At 40.6% G+C, this 24,056-nt stretch overlaps 1 protein-coding gene across 2 annotated transcripts in view; it reads left to right on the top strand.

Annotated features, from left to right (window-relative positions):
- elp4 (elongator acetyltransferase complex subunit 4) overlaps positions 1-22,765 on the top strand; it is a 44,388-nt gene extending 21,623 nt beyond the window's left edge. For both annotated transcript variants that reach the window (XM_077713590.1, XM_077713588.1), the window contains one exon: positions 22,420-22,765. In XM_077713590.1, the coding sequence (XP_077569716.1) occupies positions 22,420-22,456 (37 nt within the window). In that variant the 3' untranslated portion in view covers positions 22,457-22,765. The remainder of the gene's footprint in view (positions 1-22,419) is intronic.
- Positions 22,766-24,056: the final 1,291 nt, after the last annotated feature.

The following is a 24,056-nucleotide window of genomic DNA, read 5'->3' as shown; positions in this document are numbered from 1 at the left end:
GCGATATGATTTCTGGAAATGACCGGTAACGATTAATATTGTTAGCCCCTTTACAGTCTGCACAGGTAGAAAAATTGTCACGTCATGAAGTCATGCTTACTTCTTAAATGTTGTTTCACTCACATGAACATCACGGAGCACCTTTAGAATGTGAAGAATAATTGCGTTTGACAGCACAACAATACTAATATTGATGCACATTTATATTAATGTGTAGAATTAAATATCTATTTGTCAGTTGAACACATTTTAGTCTCTCATCTGACAATTGCAAGCTTACAACGTTCTGTTGGTTATGTGATAAGGTTGCCATGGTAGCTGCTGATGTGTCAGAGAGTTCAAACTGCGGTTGATGAGCAATTATTAGCCATGATGCCTGAAGACAGACTTAACCCATAGCCCTGTCTGAGCAGGTAGAGGAGGCTAGGTGTTTACAAGATTAACACATTCTCATACACGCATACGCAGACAGTTCTTCACCCCTTGCCCCCAAATATATTGACATTCAAATGGTGGTCTCCGTCTTACACTGATTGAGAATCCAACAGGGAAAGTGAACATGACTGATTCTTTCTTGTGCTGGCATAGTGTCTGTGTGAGATGTTTGTCCTTTCTGTCACTAGTTTCACAACACTAGATGCTTTAAGGATGAAGCTCCTTTGTGGTATGTAGCTACATTTGCTTTTACCTTTCTTTGACCCTTTAAACTGACAGGCAATTTGCCTGTTGGGTACTGGGGTGCCAGAGGCAGGTCGTGGGGTCAAATACAGTGTAAGATGGGGATTTGTGTCAAATTAGTCTTCTGTTTGAGGCAATATTTGAGGTGTCCGTTTCTCTGACAAGCTTCATCACTTGTAGTCTGAACACTTGCTTTGAGGTTTTTATATTGTTGTATTCAAGTGCTGGAATTATTTCTGGTGTATACCCTAATTGCCTCTTTTCAACAAGCAAATAATGTCAACTTGCCTGACTGACAGAAACATTTAAGAAATGGAAATTACAGCTAAAGATGAACAATTTCAGCCTTCACATGAATATACATTGCCTCTTTTTGATGGCAACCCAGAGAACTCAGACTATAGAGGCAACCAGAGACAACAATAAATAATAAAAGACAGTCATATAATCTTATATTAATGTAAAATAAATATTTACGACTTTTACAATGGCAACAATGTACATGAGAACACAAATCGCTCAGCAAGGAGTGCTGATTTCATTAAATTATCATTTGCAAGGACTTTGTAAAACAAGCAACGCGTTCATGCGGATCTTTTCTTCTGTTCTAATTGGTTGCGATCCCTGTTTAACATAGTTTACATCTATCTATTCAAGAGGTTGGCATTCTCCTAAAAGCAATTTCCAAACTGGTTTAAAACTACTAATGGTGGTCGTAATTGTCATTCAGATTGAATAACAGAATATTTTTGTATAACTGTACTTGAATAGATACATGTGGGTCAACGTGAGGATCTTAGCCAAATTGTAATTGTTTTTGTGGGTCTTAGGCACATCTGTTCCCAGTGAGTGTGTTCACCACTGCCATAAAACAATAGTAGAAAATACGGTACACCTACAATGTGGACATGATGGTGTTCGAGAAAAATAATTTCAGTATCAACCAAAAAAGTTTGATTATAAAAGCTGCATGTTTTATTTTATTTTTTGCATGTTATTATTTTCTGTCATTTATGTTCAGGTTATTTGTAACAGTAAATTAATAGTTACAGATGGTAATAACTTATCTTTTTCTATTTCAAATTGTAGGTCAAATATCGGGATACAAATACTAGTATTCATTTTGACAGCCTTAGTGTTTATTAAATAATACAACCGTAAACTTTGTATTGCTTCTAAGAGAACGAGAATATGCTAGGCATTGCTGTCATTGGGTAACGACAAAGTTTTTAGGATGGTGATTCCGATGGACAGGTAAATAATATTGCTAAGAAGTAAAAAGAACAGGTTCGAGACCCAAAAAGAGGCATATAGAGACTAGGTTAATGTTTCTTGGCATGCCCTCAAAACGTCTTTACGATGGTAGCTATGTGTGCCTCCTCCCCGTCGCAGCTTGTGGGTGCCGAGGGAAGGGTGTTAATGGACTTATGTGAGGAACAGAGTGAAGGCTTGGAGAAGAGGGAGGGAGGTTGGAGGGATAAGCATTGAGGAGCAGTTAAGTGATTCTCAGGTCAAGTCTAATTAACATGAGGGCTTTTCCTTAGAGGCAACAAATTGTAATATTGAGAGAAAAATAATAAAAGATCAAATGGAAAAAAATATGGTAACGAGAAACTCAGCCCTCCATGCTTGTTTTTATATTTTTGTTTCCATTACACGCATGCCTATAAATAGTACACAAGCCGTACACTTTAATGAAAAGTCCAGAGGCCTCTTTTCAACATACTGTCTGGTAATCATTTAAGTAATTGTTTGGGGTTTGTTTTCTTTCTTTTTTTTCATTAAAATCAGGTTTTATTAGAAATAAAACTAAAAGTTTGATGATGAAAGCTGCCTGTTTTTTTTTCTTCATTTTCTGTTTACATTTTTATCTAGTTTAATGTATTAACTGATACTACTTGTTCTCTGGTAATCTTGTGTTTCCTCTTTCCTCAACAATTGAATGTGAATGGATCTTTAAAATAATATTCCATGTAAATAATTTATCACTCCTGTCTTCGGTTGCTCACCAACCTCTGCCGGATTTTAGAACGGGTACGCTTATGGTTTGTGAGTCTATGAGAAGGAGAGGAAGCTTTGCACAGGCCAGCCAGTTGCACGCGATCGGACGCCTTGGCCACAAAAATATTCACAACATACATCCGATGTGCATCTATTATTTAAGAAGATTTTTTTTATCTATTCCGCAAATGTGCATGCGTTTGAAAAAGCCTGGCTTTGTAGGACTCTGCTGAGTTTAGTGTATTATGGGTCCAAACACTTTAGTTGTGGTTAGTTTTTGTTAGTAGCACTAAATGCCATCTAACTGATTTACATTTCTTATTAAGGAAGGTCAGTTTTGCAGCAGTCAAATTAGGCATTCAAACAGTAGGAATGAGTATTTAACACATAACTGTTGAGTTTTAGTAGCTACTAGTGTTTTCCATAAACCAAAAAAAGTGGAATGATGTATTTTATTTAAAACATCCAGAAAGGCTGGTTGGCATTTTGCAGTTGCGGTGGCTGTTTAGTCAACACTAAGTAATAACATATCTGGTTCTTTGCCAAATTTGCTGCCTTCTGTAATAAATCGAGACAAAGTCAAAACATTTTGGCTCTCAAAGAGACAACGTTAAAACAAAACAAAAGCGGGCATATTTGCTCCTCCTGCCAGACTGTGTAAGATTGTGGTCTGCCTCAACTCGCCCTGGAAGTGAAGCTGTTTCATCGGTGAGCAGTGAACCCTTAACATGGTCCATGCACCACTCAGGCCCCATCAGACCAGACTGGCCACACTGGGCTCAGTCCTGATTAAAGTAGCCTTACTTGTCTTCAGCTTCTATTAAAGCAAGTTCGTGGCAAGACAAGACTGTAACTTGCATGCCACCCTGCATCCTTGGGGGTCTCACTGGACTAAAGGCTATTTGTAAATGTGCAGAGAGGCCTTCTATTAGCATAATGATAGTGACTGGGGAATCATATCCTCTAGTGGTAAACTAGGCCCTAGCCAGATTTTGTGCCTCTGAATATTGTTATTGTTGATTTATTTCTTTATAAAATAGTATTGTTGCCTTGGGTTTTTGCCCTTTCTCTATGCCGTCTTAAAACGTGCAGATATGTTCCCGCTGAATAAGTCCTCCAATAAAAATCATTATTTAATTTAAGGGAAAAATAAGAACTTCAGAAAAGAAAAAAAGGGAAAAAATAAAAATGACTAAGAGAAATGTAGAATTGTGCATTAAACATCATTCACTTCACCCGCATGGAGAACCTGACCATTCTGAAATTTCCATAATATATATCGCACTGCCTACTCTGTTGTGAAATTATTCAGTGGAATAGTTGCCTCGTTAATTTCATCCCCCAAAAAATCTTTGTCAATTAACCATGATACTCTCACTTGTGCAAAAAAAATTAAATTTGCAATCATGGGCACAAATTTTCGTGGTTACTGGTTCAAAGGTGGAATGTTGATCCAGGGCAGGAGCATCAAACTCAGAAAAGCTCACTGCTTGGCTCCTAAAAATAACTTTCCCACACTCTCACGCTCGGTGTCCTGGAATGGGGGGGTGGTCAAGAGGCGGAGTTACTATTTGCTATGTCCCTTTTGAATTTGATAACTCGGTAGAGAACTGCTTTCATGTTAATAGCAAGATTGTGTGATTTCTACCAAAAAAAAACTGACCATAACAAAAGAACATGTGCTTTTCCCTTTCCATTGTCCCAAAATTCCAACCATTGCGTTCATAACATCACCTTGTAATATTATTGTACTGTTCACTAACGTGTGCTTTGGTGCTCTTGAACATTGGTGGTATGACCAATCAAAGCAAATAAAATGGTAAAATACAGTTGTGTGGAATGTAGAAAAAACCAAAATTATCATAGGAAAGGCATTTAATCGTATTGGCCATTAACACCCCCTTACTGCTATAATGCATTGTTCGAAAAATTGAAACGCCTTATTACCATACCACCACCTATACAAGCCAGCCAAAGAAATGGAAGCAGGAGAAGTAGACTGAATCATTTGGTGCTACCCATGTGTTTTTATAATATGATTGAATAAGGGACACCAGAGATTAAATTAAAAACTTTCTTGTGAGCTCTAAAGGTTGATGATTATACAAATTAAGCTACAGAATTTTCTCATTGTGTTGCCCTAATCCTTCACCACAAAAACTGCTCAGTGATGCTTCTTCAATATGCACTTAGTCTTTTTCTACCTTCTCTCAGCCATCTCTGTGTGTTCTCACTTAATGAAAACAAATTGGGTCCGTTGATTCTCTCTTTCTCTCTAGAAAGACTATAGCCGCATTTGTTTCAACTAATCACAGGACCTACTTAACCCCTGCCGCTGTGATTATGGTTCTATTTAAAACGGATTCACACATCAGTCAACACAGAGTTGTTTAAAGCAGTGTCGGCAGTTCAGAGATGTCGGCTGGCGGCTGAATGTAGCGGTGCTCATGAATTTTATGAGGGCAAGTTTCTCTGTCCTTCAGAGTTCACAGGTGGCTATTGAAAGGCCAAGGCAGAGGATGGAGGATAGTTAGGCCGTGTATAGAAGTCTGAATAGACTTTAATTGCACTCCATCAAAAAGTCAGTAGGCCACACGAAGGACAAGTCTGCACTTCAAAGTTGGATGCCTAGGGGATGGGATGAAAAAATCTGAGTGTGATGCTTCATATTTTTGTTTAGCCAGCAAAAAAAAATAGGAACATGATTCCTTCTTTACCACCTATGTGTGAAGTTGGGGGAGACTCCGTGTGGGAGAATACTCCAGTGTGTGGCTTAACCAAACTCCCCTTTTGTCTTGAACAATGATGAGTGATGATGAGTGACAGGGGTTTTAGGAGTAGGATCTGGTGAACAGAATGCGCCTATAGTGCTCATCCAATCTCACACAAAAGGTCAAATCGGAGCCAAGCTCCGTATGCACTGTATGGAGAGGTTTTTTTTTGTGTCTCGTGGCTCATTTGTAGTAACGAAACACCATTAGATTTTCCAAGATATCCTTTTGGGATGTAACATATACTCTGCATCAAGACTATTTTAACAGTAATGGCAACTTTTTTTTCTTTACCAAAGTGGGTTTGAAATAAAAAGATCCCAGAGATTAATGTAATTGTAGATATTAATTCTACCCATAAATTAAAATTATACATGGGATGCTGCAAGAAAAAAATCTGAGAACCAATCATGCGGATGGACTAGGGTTCTTTTGCTGGTTGTTATGAGTGGCTATGAATTGTTATTATAATGTTATAGTTCTGCTATGATTTGACATTCAAATATCAGCTGTGTTGCAAATTTAGATATACTGTATAGTCCTCAATCAAAAATTCAATTACATTGGGTACAATGCATGGAAAAGCTAGCTTCCCTTAATACAACAATACCATATATTTGTTTTACATCAATACCATACTAACTATTTTCATAATATCATGGATATGTAAGACTAAACACTGAAATGTAGTGTGGTCCCTTTATATTTTTTTTTTTAGCTTTTTTTCCCTTTATATTTCTGCAATAGATACTTTGGTATGAGTGTCAGGGGCAATCCTTTATGTTTCACAGAATATAGTTGGTTTAGTGTAATTGACCAGTTCAGTCGTGTGATAGCTGTGCCACATATATTGTGCAGTGGGCTCAAGAAATCAGGCACAGTTGTTATTTAGTTTTTCAATATCTATATATTTCGTTTGCACAGCTCTATAGCTCACTTAGCAGCCTCTTAGCTGCCAGCCCTTCACCATGCGCACACACACGCACCCACTCTAGCCCGGCTGCTTGCCCAGAATGAAGGGGACTTGCGTGCAAGTGTTTCCCAGGAGGCAACTGTAGACCGAGGCTTCTGAAGGCCTGGGGAGGGTTCTAGATGGCAGTCAGCAAGAAACCGTATTTCTTTTTCTTTTTTTTTTATTTTTTTTTTTATCGTCTGCTCTCTTCCCTTCCCTCCCCCTTTCATAGCTCAGGCAATGATCGTAATAGGGGGTGACAGCTCACCTCTCCCTAGCGTGCCTACGGTCCTCGGAGCGTTAGGCCCCCCCAATGGATCCCCGCCACCACGCCCCCGAGTCCCGGAAGGCCACAAAGGTTACTCCATATGTTAGTCTGCAAAATTCTTATAAACCCCCACACTTTCTTCTCCATACGTGCATGTGATGTCTGTATGGTCTCTGTATTATCTTCACTCGGATGTTGTCTTTACACCAAGATAAAACATGGCCTAAACTCTGAAAGGTTGATGGAAGACATCCTCGTGTGGTGTGTTCCTTGATGAGTAATCATGACATCAACACTTACAGTAAAAGGGAAAATTAAAAGAAACAAATCAGCCATGTCTTAAACTGACATGCATACATCTTCACAGCAGACAAATCAGTTATTTAAAGTTGCTATTAATACTGTAGTAGCACCTGTGAAACTGAATGAATTAGTTAGCGTCGATATGCCGTTTAGGCTTTTCACTGAATATAGCCCAAATAACTTGAAAAACACATGTTAAGGCATAGAAGCGTTGCCTCTGTAGAGGTTTTACAAGCCTCAAACTGTTTTTTATTAGTTTACAAGATTACAAATAAATACTACTATTCTTTTATTAGGGCCTTGCATAACCTTGAATGTTTGTGTCATTATTATATAATCCAATAGATTGTGTACCTTTTTTGTCATATATTCTTTATCTAAAATCCCCTGATTTGTGTCTGAAATCATATTTTCAACCTGTTGTTGCCTTTGTAATTGATTTAAAAAAAATGTAGATTTGGTGCATGCCTTCTTTCAAGCACAAGAGAATGAACATTAAATGATAGAAATTGAAATTACATCAGAACATTGCACGATGGATATTTGAGTGTGGATTCCGGTGCAAGTCTAAACTTGCTGGCAAAGTATAATTGTATATTGAGAAGTGTGTAAATTGAGGGTAAGTTTTTGTGTGTGACGATGAGCTAGGGCTCGAGCACAAAGGCATGTGTCATGATGAATATTAGAGAAGGTCAATTTGTGTACACACGAAAGTGCTTCATTTTTTTATCAATGTCAACTTGCTTGCTTTTGCTATTTTTTCAGTTATTTTCCTTCCCTATTTAATTGAATATCAAAATTGACTTTAAATAATGTTCTGTATTTGTGTTATTCATCTCATATACTTTCAATCATTCATCAATCGGACAACCCACAGCTTGACTATTTTTTTGCAAAGTCAAAAATGTTTCAAGAAGTTTTACTCATTGGCTGACATTGATTCTGGAAGACGTCCAATCCATTTGAGAGAAAAAATCTGAAAGTTGCCCCTCACATACAGTACACACACAAAAGTCATATTTTTTTGTTTGGCAGACTCACCATTGTACAAAGACAGCACAAAACTCTGGAAATCAATTTGGAAAGTTAGATTATGCACAATAACTGCCAGAGGGGGTACGTGCGGTGACTTAGCATCCTCTCCAAACAGCCTGAAGGCTTGAGTTGCATCTCAGCCACACCTTAAATGTAAAAAAAACATTCTTGTGTTGTCCGGGGACGCATGGTATGGTAACTCTCAGCACACAACGCTTTACCCATTTTTAACTAACTTAACCACTTTACTACCTCAATGTAAGTAGTTGTTTAGGGTTTGATCGTTATAAAAGTGGTCACATACTGAAGTTGTGAAGTGACATGACTTAATTATACCGTCTGGCCAATAATAGGTTGTTTCCAAATATGTGCGTCTTAGAGGACGTGCCTGCTTGATTGCCAGTCTGGTGATGAATAACAAATTTGTTCAAGCATTGCTGGATTGTTTTGTGCTTCCTGGGAACGCACGTTCAAAGGTTTTGTAGTAGTACTTTATTTGAGTGATAACTAGATCAGTATTGATAATGTGTTGACGATCTAAACCAGCCAATCACTTTACCATTGTTAGTAGCTGATACCATTGTGTTTGAGTAATTTCACTGGTGGCTTCCCCATTTGTTTTGAATTCCATAAAACAAAGTAGAAATCATCAAAGATGAAACACCCATTATTAGTATGGAAATTAGCACCTGGATGCTGCCGTGTCCTGAAAGCTTGTCACTTGAGTGACAGCCCGAGACACTTGTGCTTCATTACACTGTATTTAACGTATGTTTTATGTTTTTCCAAAGTCCATTTTTGGCACATTATTGCCGGGTACCGGCTCACGTCGCGTTGGTATTTAAGACAGGTTTCCACCAATATTCCCGAATTGTGAAGACTGTGGCAGTTCCCTTATAACGGGGGGCTGTCGTCTGCTGACAGATCACAGTCTGGTTGAGGGAGCACAGCAGCATCCCACCTCATTACCGTAGCAACACACTAACCGAGAGAGTGACACACTACTCTCTGTGATTAAGATGTAAATTTCCTCTAATTGGAATGTAAATTCATACATTTATATGAAGACGTCAGCTGTCAGTTTGCAATATTGTGTCCTTTTTGCTGCCTCTCCCCTGATCCCCAGGCAGAGGACGAGGTGCCTGTATTCTGTATCATGCTCCCAGCAGCCCCATCCAGGGATTTGCCGTTTGTTTAATGCCAGGCCCATTGTCTTTCCTCCAGCCCATCATTGTAATTCTCCCCATTCATGTTTTGGTGTTTTGCCACCGTCTGATTTGCTCTCTCTACCTGTGTTTGTTTCCCCATGCATGGCTGAACCGCCAGAGCTTTGGGGAAGGGGGCGAAGACCGGGGAGGCGGGGACTTTGAGACGGGGCCCGGGTCATTGGGTGGCCGTATTTTGTGTGTGCATCGATTACTTCTGCTGAATGTTCCTGAATGCAAATAAGTCTTCCACTTTGAGAGGAAGCACATGTATCTGAAGTAATTAATTTTACCCTTGAATGCCAGCTGTGGTGTTGGTGTGACACGCTCCAAATGGAGCTTTCTCACCAAAAAGGTGTTAATATAGGGATTTGGCAGATGAAATAAGTCTGTTTGCCAATATGTATTGTGTCCACAGAAATCCAATGTGTCTTTTTGTAATTCAAAGACTTTGCCATATTGTTGATGCGTGGCCATGCTGAGATTTGAGTCAAACATTATAAAACATTACCTTTGTTCAACATGGATTGCTTAAATCAAATTCCAATAGTTGTATGTAAATCATTCCACAACAGTCTTACTATTCTAATTTATGGAAATTCAAAACCAGGTATACACCAGCATTTTCAAAAAGTCATTATCACATTTAATCTTTTTCAGTAAAGTGTAATATATCATCTGCTTCATTGGAGATTTTTTTTTACTAATGTGATTACCATAGGTCTTTTTCCAGTGAGGAATTTCATGCTTTAAAGTTACCAGATATTGTTCATTTGATCATATTGCAAAGATACCACCTTATTTCAAAATGATTGAAATGTCTTAAGAGTAATTGTTATAGTACAATAGTATTTTAATATTGTACATTTGTGTGCAGTGGTGCTTTTCAATTTGAATGTAATTTTTTCTAAGATTATTATTAATCAAACAATCTTTCTCATTGTACAATGACAACGAATGGAAATTCCATTAATCCCTTCGACCATCTCCTAAAAAATATAATACCGAAATACGCTCTGTGACTACTGTCAGAAGATATGTTTAAGCTTCATAGAGTTTACGAGTAAGTGGTGCCATTTTTTAAAATAACCAAAATGTAATTGTTTAATTTGCTTTGACAGTGAAATTCAACTAAAAAAATATTTGCTAAACTGCCACTTGTTGCATATAGTTAAAACAAAACAAATTGGCATGCCACATCTCTTGATAAATGAAAACCACACAATCCATCTTATTTGTGCCCAAAGGAAAAATTCATGATGTAGAAATACCTTAATGTGTAATTTTTATTTTGGAATGGCGTGTAAAGATGTTTGTGAATGAGTAATTTGATCTCTAACCAATCTAATCAACTTGTCACATCTTGCTCACTGAACATGATTACTCCAAACACAAGCAGCAAGGATGTTTTTCTTGTTGTGGTTTGTTGTGTGAATTGCCCAGATCATTAAGTGACTGTGGGTGTGTACCATATAATATGCATATTTTCTGTGCATTCCACTCAGGCAAATATGTATGTTACACCTCTTAACTCACGCAAGTCTGTCGTTCTCAAGGTTCTTTGGAATTAATTATTTTTTGTTCGTGTGAACTTTGGCACTTGTTCACATACACACAGTCTCCATTTGGGGTGTGCCCATGAGTGTGTGGCATACATTGTCCAAAAAACACCAATTTGAGTCCACTGCCATGCCGAGTCTATTTATAAATCCTAGAGATCGGAAAATAACAGTCCCACTTTCTATATAGACCCAAATTCTCATGTTCTGTCAGTCCGTCTTAACACCAGGAATTCTATCAATGCTCCCATAGCATGTCAATACTGTGCCCCCTACTTGTGCTGTCACATTTGCCTGTCGTGCTCTCGCTCAATTAGCAGCAAGTCCCAATAAACCTTTCACTTCCATCTATCACCTTGTGTTGATTGAGCAAATGATGTGGAAACCTGGCACGTTCCTAGACGTCGTTTCAGAAAGTGTGGAATCTGCCGCTGGTCAGGTGAATCAGCCGGCATTGGTTGCATGTGTTATGCTGTGACAGCCTATCCGGAATGCTGCCACTCCCATCTACAGAGCAGCTGCACCTGTCAGCTGACTGCTCAGGTGGCCGAGCAGGATTAAGACGATTCTTTTTTCGTATCCCAAACTCTGGAATCTGAGTATACTTTCACTGTATACAAATACCATTTCTTGATTTTAGGCTAGGAATATAAACTCTTGAAAATACATGCGGAAGTAACACATTATAAACTGATAAAATGGAGTGCACTTTCAATATTTGGTGTTTATCTACAGCAGGAATGCCCACACATTTGAGTACCCGCTGAAATACGGCTGACCTAAATTGTCTGCCAATGTGTACTGTATATCACACTATGCAGTATTAATAAATGATTTTATTGTTTATTGAGGATAGATGTTTCTGATTTAGAAAGAATATTTGGAAGATAGTGGTCTTTAGCCAGGAATATCTTTTTCAAAATCTCCTGACTGATGAAGGAAGTTCCCCGAGCTCACCACCCCATTTTCTTATTATCCCTCCATGAAAACCATTGGTTTAGACTCTGTAGGTTCCGAATCAGGCTTATAAAGCATTGCAAAATGAAAAAGTGGGCCAGAGAGAGCGAGAGAGCATTTTGTCCCCCAGGTATGACCGAGCCAGTCATGCAGAAGGATTCCACATGGAGGAAGGTGGAAGAGGAGGGCGAGGAAGAAACTCTTGGCTTTCCCCCTTCCCCTAAAACACATCTGTCTTATTTCCCTACCACACAAACCTTTTGTGCCTCCTTCACTCACATTCATACGTAGCTAACAGATTTGCTGAAAACCATACTTCAAATGGTTGGGCTTCAAGAAACTTAAAAAGAAAGTATTTTCTGTTGTGCACATAGGTTTTGTAATTTGTCTATTCTTTAGTTGTTTTTTTTAACTCGTAACATTTTGGATGTCCTGAGCATTTTTTTTCTATAATTTACCAGTCTAGTCCAGTGTCTTTATTTTATTTTGCGCTAGAGTCATGTCATGGCTTTATGCATTAAAACAATTAAACATTGCCGCCTCCCTTACCACAACAATAATTTGCGGATATGTCGGGTGAAATTTAGCAAAAAATTATCATTTTCTGAATCAGTTCACTACACTCGCTTTGTGCCTCTTTCTTTCGTTCTCTTCCTCCGCCGTGTCTTTGAGCGCCTCAAAAGAATTTACAGCCCCCCTGCATGTTCTTCTTTTTACCTCTTTTCTCTGTACTTTTTGTCCATCATTATTCAGCAGCACTTTTCTGTGCGTGCAAATGCTTTCTGAACAGCTTCCTTTCTTCCTTTTCAGGGCGGATGTCATTGTTGCCGCCTATGGGCTGGGTGTATTTATTTAGGGGTAATTGGTTTGTGGATGAGTGAGGTAATGAGGTGGATCCACACTTGGCTGCTCCCCTCTTTAGCTTAGCTGGGCTCCAGCTTGTATTGCACAGTCTCCTCCACCCAAACCAAAGTAGCTCGTTCATACCCAGGTGGACAAACACAATTGCTTGGGGTATGCTTCAATCAAAATGCAGTGTGTGTGTATGGAGGGCGCCCAGGCGTTTGTTTGCTTGTGTTTTTCTTGTTGTTACCAATGCCTGTATATGAGGCTGTGTGTGTGCTCAATGAAGCTCAAGAAGACCTTTGCTTCTCCTAGCTCACTGCCAACCTCCAAAAGTGGCCCACACGTCCTGCAGAGTTACCTAATGATTTCACTTACACCTCCCGTATCTGTCTGGCCCTAGTCTGCAAGGATTTGATGCTTCAGCCCTTACATGCCATTTGCTGCCACATATGCTGTAAAATTCAATTGCACAGAACCAACTGTAGCCAGTGTAAGGGGATGTCCCCTCTCTCTCCCTCTCGCTCTCTCCCTCTTGCTCTCTCTCTCTCTCTCTCGCTTCTCTTTCTACATTTGTAAATACAAACAGCTTCACCACCACTTCATCTCCAAAAAACTGATCATTCAAGTTGTGCTTAAAGGTGTTTGTGAGCTAATGTTACGCATCAGTTGTTGTGTTGTTATCAGGGTAATTGCGGCCGACCTTGCGTTCTTTGATGGACACACAATTACTGTATGTGACGCATAAGTGGACTCATTTTAGGCAAGGATTTTGAGTTGCTAATGGCGCATTATTCAGCTTTTGGTCTGTCCCCAAAAGTGCAGGGCCAAATCAAACACGCCGCTCCAGGGTAATTGAGGCCCACTCTGCACCCCCTGCTGTGAGCACGGCAGAACTGTAATCCCCTGACCACTCTGATTTGGCCCCAATCTGGCAGGCCGCCCATTTCCCAGCAAAACTTGGGCAGACTGAGGAAGCAGATGACCAGGTTTGGAACATTTTCCAATTTAGTGTTTCAATCTTTTATCCCATTTTCTATTCAATATAGGTTTTCATTAAAAGTTTAAAGCAAGTTCCCATGTATATTCAGATTTTCCTGTTTTGAATTCCCCCACAAAACATGACGAGTGGGGGAGAGGAAGTCTCACAATGTTGTGCCATAGCCAGTAGACTGGAGAACAACCTCTAGCTATAGTAGACTTATTGGCTAGTTGTATAGTTTTGGTAGAAGATTGAACTTGTTGATATCACAAGTTTGAACTCTGGTTTTGACTGAAATTTGTAATTTAGTTATTGAGCCTTGTCATTTAATCTCAAAAACAACTAAAACACTAAACATTGTATTATCCAAGTAAACACACACATTTTGCTTTTCAAGAGCTCATTTCTTTAATATATTCTGTGTTGGTTTTTTGTTTTTGTATTTTTTGTAAAAATCTAAACATTTTCAAAGATGAGGTGTCATCTCTTATAGGGGTCCTTTTGAGAGGGTATTTAGCACTGCGTCTTTTCATTTATAATTTTAGCTTTCCTACTCTCCAGGCATGGCTCACTTTGTAATGGATTTAATAATGCATAGCAATTAACGCTCAGCCAGTGCTCTAGGTTAGCAGCTGGCTTGTGCGTTTCAGGCTAAATAAAAATAATAATGATAAAAACACCAAAAAAGAACACCCCCCCCCCCCCCCCCCCCCCACACACACACACACACACTCCCGGTCCATTGAGAGGCTTGGGGTGATGGAGAAAATGGAAGGTGGTGAATTTTTTGACAGAGTGGCCGAGGTGATGTCTCATTCCCTCTGACACACTGAACACCCTAAAGGTGGCCAGGCCAACAGACTACCCAGGAAGCAACTCACCTAGTTGTGGCTAAAATTACACAATCACCTGCCCACAGGGAGTCTACAGGATATAAAAACAGAGGTGTTGGTGGGGTGGTACGAACAGCCAGGAAAGAGGACCAAAGAGCAAAAGAGAACTGATATTTGACAATTGAGGACACTTCTAATTATATAGTAGTTGTGTAGTGGGAGGGATATTTGGGGGCAACTTTCTACATTTGCCTTTATGCAGCTACTGTAATCTTCCATTTGTCCTTAAAATGGCCTAACCATGGATTTTTTGTACAGAAATGGAACATTTTATATCTTGGCAATGGCAGTTTCTTTCTAGTAAAAGTATCAGTGTTTTCTTTCTGATATGATGCATTGTAAACACTTCCAAATATGGTCATGCTGACACTGTTTGCCGTCCACTGGACCTTTTGCACTTGTGTGAACAGGCCTTTCTTTGCACTCAGTCACATCTATTAATAATGCAAAATTGTTGGGTTCTTTTCACTTTACACAGTACAAAATATTTTGTTTAATGTCCTGAATCATGGACATTATAAGTGGGGCCCTAAAGGGAATTGAAGTGTTCCCTGTATTACCGATAGCTACACTGTACAAACCTCAAGACATTTTTAATGAAATGTGTTCATTTCTCTCTTATTTTTTTGCACTTCACTGCATGTGTCAAATGTTTCTCCGTGCTGGCACTTACCTTTAAGTTTTTTCGCGCTTATGTTTTGACATGCTTCTGATGTTGATGTAAATCTGAATAAGAGAGGAGACAGTGACTGGGTCAAATTTGGGTTTTCAGGAGTGCTTTAAAAGTTCAGTAGATTAGTGGAACAAAGCATTACACCCCCAGGCAACTGCAGGCTCGGTCCATAGCGAACATATCCACAGCACAACGAGACTGATGTTGTTTGTTGTTTCAAAGTACAGCAAGAAGAGGTGGTTGTTGGATGGGAATGCATATTTTATTTTTAATTGTTTTTTTTAAATGCATGAAGTCTATTTCCAAGTGTAAATATGGGGACAAGTCTCACACATTGGTCCTAACTTTCACATGGAATTTTGAATTTCCTTTTAAGACCCTGGAATTTTTTTTAAAATTACAATACATTAAACATCTAGTTTTTTACTTCCTAAAATGAATATAATTGATGAAAATGCACACAACAGAAAGTGCACATTGAATACAGAATGCCAGGCTAGCATTTCCTTGAACAACTAGTCTTTCCATTAGTCTCCAAAAAATAAAAGCCAGAGCATTACTATGGTTCGCTAGTCATGTAATATTGATGCATATGTCTGTGTTGGTTTGTGTAAACAATTATACACACCAATTGTACATAACCAGAATACACACCCATTTGCAGATAAAGATAACATGTTGTTGATTGGTCGTGATAAAAATCAGTTGTATGATCAGTTAAGAACCTAAGAAAAAAAGCTGTATGTAAAAATGCTTATTATTTATGATTTTCTTTTTCATATGTTCTCCAAAAATGCATGAAAATTTAATATATCCAAGACAATTGTCTAAGATAATTTTACGTCTTGTGAGAGACCACATGGGTGAGTGTGTGTGTATGTTTGCGTGCATCCATGTCTGTTAAGTCTATACCAATGAATAAAGGGGGGTGGGTATAATCCATCACCAGTTGATAGTGCTCACAAAAAAGAAGCCTTTTTTGCTGAGAGGACAGCCCTTGTGTGGACAAAGACCACCATACTGGGGACTTCATAGGACCCAGCTGAAAAGGTGTTGCCCAGAGTAACCCCATTCACATTAACAGGCATGCTGGCCAAAGCCAGTCATTACTGCTGACTTGGACCAGCCGGGCCACACATAGACCAGCCTAGAGCCTCTAAGGCCATTCACTGCACATCAGGCGACAGGCATACAGCCTGAACTCTGCCACTGGGAAGCAACTAGAATTGATATAATTCTATTGGAGGGCCCGTCTTGAGATGTTTTCTCAAAAGACCGGGGGTGAAAAAGACTAGATGAGAATTTTCATAGATGTTATGAAAATATAGATATAGCCATCCCCATTTGAAATTAACTCATTGCTTCATTCCAGTGATACTGCAATGTGGTTCAGATTGGCTGTATTGCTGCTGCAGATTTAACTGTCATTTAAAAAGGCAGATGAGCTTCCATCCCCAAAAAATGATTTCCATATTTTATGCATAGGCGAGATGCAGCCCAGCGGCAGCCACCACAGCTCCCCCTAGCCATACCAGTACAGTGTATACATGATTCAGACAAACAGTTTGGTGTACAGTGTGTGGTGTACATATTCCAACGTTTCAGACAGATGTACTTGTAGATTTCTCCTTTTTCCTGTGCATTTTTAAGAAGGATTCTTGTTTGGCACCTTATTAACTGGATAATTTATTACGAATTGAATTGAATGGTTTTGTGTTGTTAATCGCTATCAATTTCATTTTTTTTTTAACAAAACCTATCTAAATGTCATACTTACATGGTCACGTGTATATCAAAATATTCAGCAAATGACTTCATTATTGGTCTTGAAGTCCAAATGCCACAGAAAAAGCAGGCTCAACCCTCGAAGGAACAACCAAATGTGTGGCATCTTTTGGGCAAAAGCTGATTTTTATATCTGGACATCTCTATGGCACGAGAAAACCTGCTCGTACCACGTGTCAGTGATGCTTTAACCTGAGGACTTCCATAGTTTGGGGGCTGAAATGTGTGTTGTAGGGCACAAGAGGTCCCCCAGATAGTACTGTCATAACCCATGCAGCCGTTCTCTTTGCTATGGGCCTATGTGTAGTGAAGGCAGCACTTAGACATGTTTGTATTCTTCGCCCTCTATCCCGCTCTCTTTCTCCCTCGGCACCATGTCACCCCAGGGGTGGACTAGCACTCCCTGGCTGTGCCCAAGTCCATAACACCAACTAAACCCCCCTCTTGTAACCCATCAGTTCTCGGGTCAATGTGCCCTCGCCCCCCGCCGCCGTCAACCTACAACGCCCACAGTCCGTACCGACACTGGCCTGCAAAGAGAAACAAAACAGATCTGAAAAGAAACCAAATGGCCCCACGCAGTGCTCCCTGTCAAAGGCCTTGACAGGCCCAAGGAGAGGCCCCCAGAGGACCTCAGTTGAAGATGATGACGACGGAGATAACAAGTCAAGTTGTTGAGTTACAGCACACTTACACTTTGGCCCCTTGTTTGTCCATTTTCTTATTCAGAAACGCTGCAGAGCTAACTGATTACCATGCATGTCATGTTTACTAACATGGCACATGCTATCAAATGCTGTTTTACACCGTTCTGTGGAGCGTGAAGGGTAAGTGGTCGTCTAGCCACCTAGCCAAAAGAAAGGGAATAAGCATTCCATTAAAAAAATCAAATAAACATGACATATTTCCAGCCAGTCAATTTCCTGTTTGTCACTTAAAATGAAAATCAGTCATGTTATTAGTCTATTCACATTCTTTCAGTGTTTGGGAATATAATTACTCTTTAAAGGCTTACTCATCATTCTGAGAGTAGGATTAGACACAAAACACAAGATTTTCTTTGCCTGTGTGTTGTATCTTGGATTATTTTGGATCAGGCAGCAGGTGATAAGATGAGGAGGTCGCGTTCAACCAACCAACCATTTCTTAATTCATGCATGACACCGCTAGACAATTTGTACAATTGCAAAGGACTTATTGAAAATTGTCTCTTAGGCTAGAGATATTAGGCACTGAGATTGCTCATTAATAAATGTGAGAATGATATGGAATTTGTTATACAAGACGATTGAAGCATCAACACTCGATCAGCAGGTTATTCCTTAAGCAAAGCCAGGGATCATGTTGCACTCTTTGTGATAGCCGAAAAAAAGGAAGGGCGAGCTCCTTGGCAGCCTTTGTTTGCTCCAGGTGGGCTAGAATTACCCAAGAGACGGGATTTAAACTTTCGGTATTTTTCTATCAGGGGAGCGGAAGTCTTCTGTGGAACAGCTGGTGTAAATAGGATGATGCTTTGCTCGTCAAATTGAAAAGCACATCACCTCATTATGAAGGGGTTTTGCTGGGTTAAAGTTAACACTTGTTCCTATACATCCAGCAAATGATTTTCCCACACAATGGGGTGTAATTTTATCGCTGTGAGGGATTATGGCACTAGGAGGTGATTTTGTCAGCAGATGGAACAGCAACTCTGGGAAAGTTTCACTAATGTCAACTGTGAAATGCTGTACTATGCAGGTTCTGCTTTATAAAAGTAGTTTGCTAGCCGGATTACCACCTAATTGCTTTACCGTCATTTCATTCCAGTTTTAAAAATGTATTCCTGTAACGCTATTTTTGAATTTCGCTCACTTGATATCAGTAAAATATCCGGGCACAATTATAAAAGAGCTTATATAGTGAGCCAATGGCGGCTAAAATGGTTGCACTAAGTAGGTATTAATGGTAAATATCGTGTCACTTTCATGAGCATGATCCAGCCCCTGATAATCTGTTTTGAACAGCCAGACTAGTCGTCATGTGTTCCCTGCGAGGTGTTGGGTTTCCCATAGTTTTAAGCTGTACAGTGACATGGGCCATTTGAAAGTCTAGCTAAAACACTATGGAATAAATGACTCGTTAAAAATTAGCACCTAATACTGCGGTCATTAGCAAGCCGTTACCATTGTTGGAATGCCTTTGATGCCGCTGTTTTGCGTCGCTGGTTCTTTGTTAAGCTCCTGCTGAAAAATGTCTCTTTAAGTCTTGAAACATATTTTATTGACATTGTAAAACACTGATATTTATGAACGGGACTAAAAAAAAAAGACTGTCATTTTATGTGCTTTCTGAAGAATTGACCAATGATTTAATCCCAACGAGCCTTAACCGCCATATGTGGAGTTGAACAATAACATAGAGCATGTAACGCCATATTCTTTTAAGAAGCGGGTCTTTGGGGTGATAGGTAAGCCGAATGGAATTGCCCATTGTGGGGTGATATTAGTAACCCTCTTAGGCAAAGCCAGTCTGTGGGCTGGCCCCGAGGGCTCATTTCGAGTGCTTAGTGCTCGTTTGGAGCTTTGTCACCTCTCCGCCTGTCGCCAGCGTGCCCTCCCGAGCCCTCTGGCCGTGGAGCGGAGCTGAGCCGAGCCACAGACCCTTGCCGCCGATGACATCACAACACATATTTTATATGGCCTTAGCCACGCAAACACAGTGGCGTACATCGATATTGACGTCACCCTTCCGCAACACAGCCAATAGTATAATTTCCCGCCATTCTACTTATCCAGCACCCCCCATTCCCTGTCTCACTGTTGACTTCGACCCTCTGCTTCCAACTTCATGAAGGTTGCTAGGCAGCTGGGAAAGACTTCTCTCACACATAAACCCCACCATGCCTCTGAGGGTTTTCCGGATGTCCTTGTTTACACCGTGGAGTGTGCAGGTCATTGGGAAACAGACTTAGAGCCCTCCATACTTTGGGCAATAAGTCTTCAGATATTTGCACTTGGCCTATTACCTCTGTGGAGTTAAATATATTTAAAACTTACTCGGAAAAATTCACATTATTACGGCCAATCTGTATGCGTTCTCCTTGTTATTTGGTGATGGACATCAGCTTTCCCTTGAATGTGTTGAGCCGATTGATTGATTTTGTCTGCTCCTCCCTCCAACTTTGATGTTACCATTGATTGTTCTCATGTGCCCCTGAACTCAGAGGTTAGAGGAGCTGAGCTGAACTTGTGGATTGCTTTGACCTTCGCTCTGCACATGCTCAGTGTGTCCACACAGCCCAGAGCCAAACAGACACAGCCAAGCCAATGCTTTGGGTGCGTGACAGCCAGACAACGGTGTGATCTCGCTCTTTTTTTAACTCACCCTCTGAGGATGATGTATATGTGATTGATTTTCCTCCATCCCCAGCTCAGTAGCTTGTTTCCGCTGCAGTGCACTAAGCAGGACTGAGTCCAGGCTTGATCAATGCATTGTTTTTCTTTTTCAATTACACTTGACTGAGCCAACGACACGAAAGGTTACGCAGGTGAAGTTTGGCAGGGATGGAAGCAGAGCGTCTGGAGGCCCCACAAGTCCGACATGTGAGATTGTGTGCGGAGAAAGAGCAGATCTTGGTGTGGGTTGAAAGACTGAATCTGTTCTCTGGTAGTTTCCGGTGCCAGAAACATTTTAGGTGTACCATTTTAAAGGATTTGAGGCTTATTCAAGTAAGCAATTTATCTTGTAGGACAGGCCCAACATTTGCAAATGACGCACAATAAATAGGTTTTTGCAAAGAAAGCACAATCGATTGGTTAAATCTCAATTGATATTTGGAATCGATAGATGTCTGTGTTTTCATCTTCCATATGACCAGAAATTCAACGAAGTATCCAACACATTAATGTCAAGGGCGCAGATACATCCGTCCTCCTGACGACCTTAACATGTCAAACGTATCTAATGTCATTTCAACCAACAGGAATCTCCCATCCTTCCCATGTAACCTTACCTAACCAACATTTAAATTATAGGTCCTTCAGTGTCTCAGTATTCACCCGCCCTAGATAATCTTCTGTGCCACATTAAGACCTCTCCTCTTGTTTCATCTCACAAAGGCCTTGAGCTCACAGAAAGGAGACCTCTTGAGTTCAATACCACATGGATCTGTCGGCCACAGTAGCATGAGGAACATGTCTACCGTGTCCGACCTGAACATTTCATGTGTGAACATTTTCTCCAATTTGGACTCTAGCACTTCATAAACAGGACACTGCGAAAGACGGAAGCAATCTACCCTAAAGGGGTAAAAAGTGTTGCGTAGTACAGAATAGTCTCTCAGTAATGACGAAGTTAAAGCCTGTACCAAAACACCTACTCATTAGGAAAAAGATAAGTATCTGGGGGAGTGGTAGGGCTCTCCTAGAGCTACATGTCTGGAGGGGTAAGGATACAGTGGGCAGAGAAGCCTTACAGGAATGAGCTGGGGGATAGTCTGGGGGGAGGAGGTGAGATACAGCCTTTGACCAAGAGGTTTCAGATGTCTTAGCAGATTCTTTCAGGGGCAAATTACAGGCTTTAGCTCCTCTTGTACCCACAATGCCTTTATTCTGATACCTCCAGAGGTGCTCAAGCAACACTCTGCCGACATTGTCCTGAGCACACTCGACTCTAGGGACACTTCACCGCCTCTCTCGCTCTAAGAGCCTCTTCAAAACTTTGTTCATTGGCCGAACATAGGCGGCTCTTCCGGCAAACCCTGAAGGGAGCAGCGTAGCCCCGCTTAAGCTTTATAACAGTTAGCGTGTTGGTCTTAGGAGGCTTTGCACGAGTGGCCCTCATTAACCTCTTACCGTCTTTGTGCTTTGAGTTGGCACAGGGCTGCTCCACAGATAAGCTTTTCTATAAAGTAAGTAACTCAGCTAAAAGACTTGGCTGGTCATTTGTATGAGAGACACAATCGGCTCACGTACACTTTTCCTGGGTATTACTGTGTAAAATTCAATGTACATTTATGAGGCAACAATATATGCGCTCACGAAAAGTTTGAATTTTTTTATTTCTGGCAATTCCCGTTTCACACACACAGATATTTTTAAGTTTGAGTTTAATTGAATCGTTTTTCTTTCTATATACCAAACCGTCAACAAGTAGCATTGTCAATGACTCCTCAAGAAATGGAACCTCCTACAAGTTGTTCCAGGAGAGTAAAAGTTAAAGAACCCCTGTCATACACAGCCCATTGTGGCAGCCCTCTCTCTCTCTCTTTCACAAACACACACAAACACACACCGCTTCCCTTAGACGTAACAGACCTAAAGCTCTGTGAAGCATTTAGCAACACGCTAGCAGGTTTACCCCACGCTGCCAGCACTGTGCAGCGTGCTGAAGCATCTAATGCAATTTCAACGCAACACGGCTCTGTGAATAAACATCACTGAAGGGTACATGGACTGTACGTAGATCCACTTTTTTTTGCCAGCTGAGCTAATAATCTCCCCCACATGTCCCCCGCCCTCACTCTCATTTGTGTAGCGACTGCATTTGCCTCCAGACTTGTCTGAGACGGTGAGTCGTGTGAGCAGGGGGGAAGTGGCAGGAGCAGCCGCGGCGGCTTCGGCCTGTGGCTCTGGCAACAAGCACCTGGATTTCTAGAGCTGGAGTGGCGAGCGGCACCTGGAATGCCACATCAACCCGCTTGTTCACCCGCCCACAAAATGCCATCCCGCTCTAAATGCCCGTTGCCAAGCCGTTTGGGATCTGCCAATTGTCCCAGCCAGCCAGGGGCACCACAGTAACCTCCACTCAAATGGACACGTTTTATATCATTTCATATTTTTGGACTTGGCTCATTAACAATAAAAGCCAACAACATTTACAAGGTATTCTGCTTCCTTTTTTATAGACAAGTATTTTGTTAAAAAAAAATACAATGGCCTTAACTCGCAAACCAAAAATCATTTTTGGTTTGCTAGCTCATGTTTTGTGCTATTGTGATCAGTCAAACGAGAGCCGGGTTCGAACCCCAGGCTCCCACATGGGAGTCAGGTGAACAAAAATCTCACCACAAATTGGCTACAATTTCTTTGGTCAATATTGGAAGGTCTTGACTACAGATATATAGAAACAACTAAGGGAAAATGTTTCCCGACCTGGATTCGAACCCCAGCCTCCCACATCGCAGTCAGGTGAGTAACCTCTACACCACTAATTGACCACACTTTACTTTGTCATTATTGAAAGGACTTGACTACAAATATATAGAAACAACTGAGGGTAAATGTTTCCTGACCGGGATTCGAATCCCAGCCTTCCACATCGTAGTCAGGTGAGTGAACCTCTACACCACAAATTGGCATTTTTTAAATTGATTTTCATAGGTTAAAACTCAAATTAAGAACGAAAAGTCACACCCATATATTTGGTGTCACATGACGTGGCGATAGTAATTGTTGGCTAAATTGTGACGACCCAAGTGTTCGATATCTGCAAAATCAAATAATGAAACCCCTTTTTAATCGTGTTCTTAAAGCTTAGTAATTCATGTCTCACACTCAGATTTTCTAAATATTATTCAGGTAAATGAAGGAGACAAAAGTACAAGTACTACTTCTTACTGTCACAGGGTGGTGGCCCAGTGGATAAGTCATCAGTCTCTCACCTCTGTGGTCCTGGGTTCAAATCCCAGTTCAAGGCCTAGTGCTTGCAAAGATTTTCCCACTATTATTCAGGTAAATGAAAGAGGTAAAACTGCAGATACTACCAATTTTCTCAGAGGCTGGTGGCCCAGTGGATAAGTCATCAGTCTCCCACCTCTGTGGTCCTGGGTTCAAATCCCAGTTCCTGCAAAGATTTTCTAAATATTATTCAGGTAAATGAAGGAGACAAAAGTACAAGTACGACATCTTACTGTCACAGGGTGGTGGCCCAGTGGATAAGTCATCAGTCTCTCACCTCTGTGGTCCTGTGTTCAAATCCCAGTTCAAGCCCAAGTGCTTGCAAAGATTTTCCCACTATTATTCAGGTAAATGAAAGAGGTAAAACTGCAGATACCACCAAATTTTCTCAGAGGCTGGTGGCCCAGTGGATAAGTCATCAGTCTCCCACCTCTGTGGTCCTGGGTTCAAATCCCAGTGCCTGCAAAGATTTTCTAAATATTATTCAGGTAAATG

The sequence above is a fragment of the Stigmatopora nigra genome, chromosome 3 (assembly GCF_051989575.1).
Source record: "Stigmatopora nigra isolate UIUO_SnigA chromosome 3, RoL_Snig_1.1, whole genome shotgun sequence".
Lineage (NCBI taxonomy): Eukaryota > Metazoa > Chordata > Actinopteri > Syngnathiformes > Syngnathidae > Stigmatopora > Stigmatopora nigra.
This window is presented reverse-complemented; position numbering and strand designations above follow the sequence as displayed.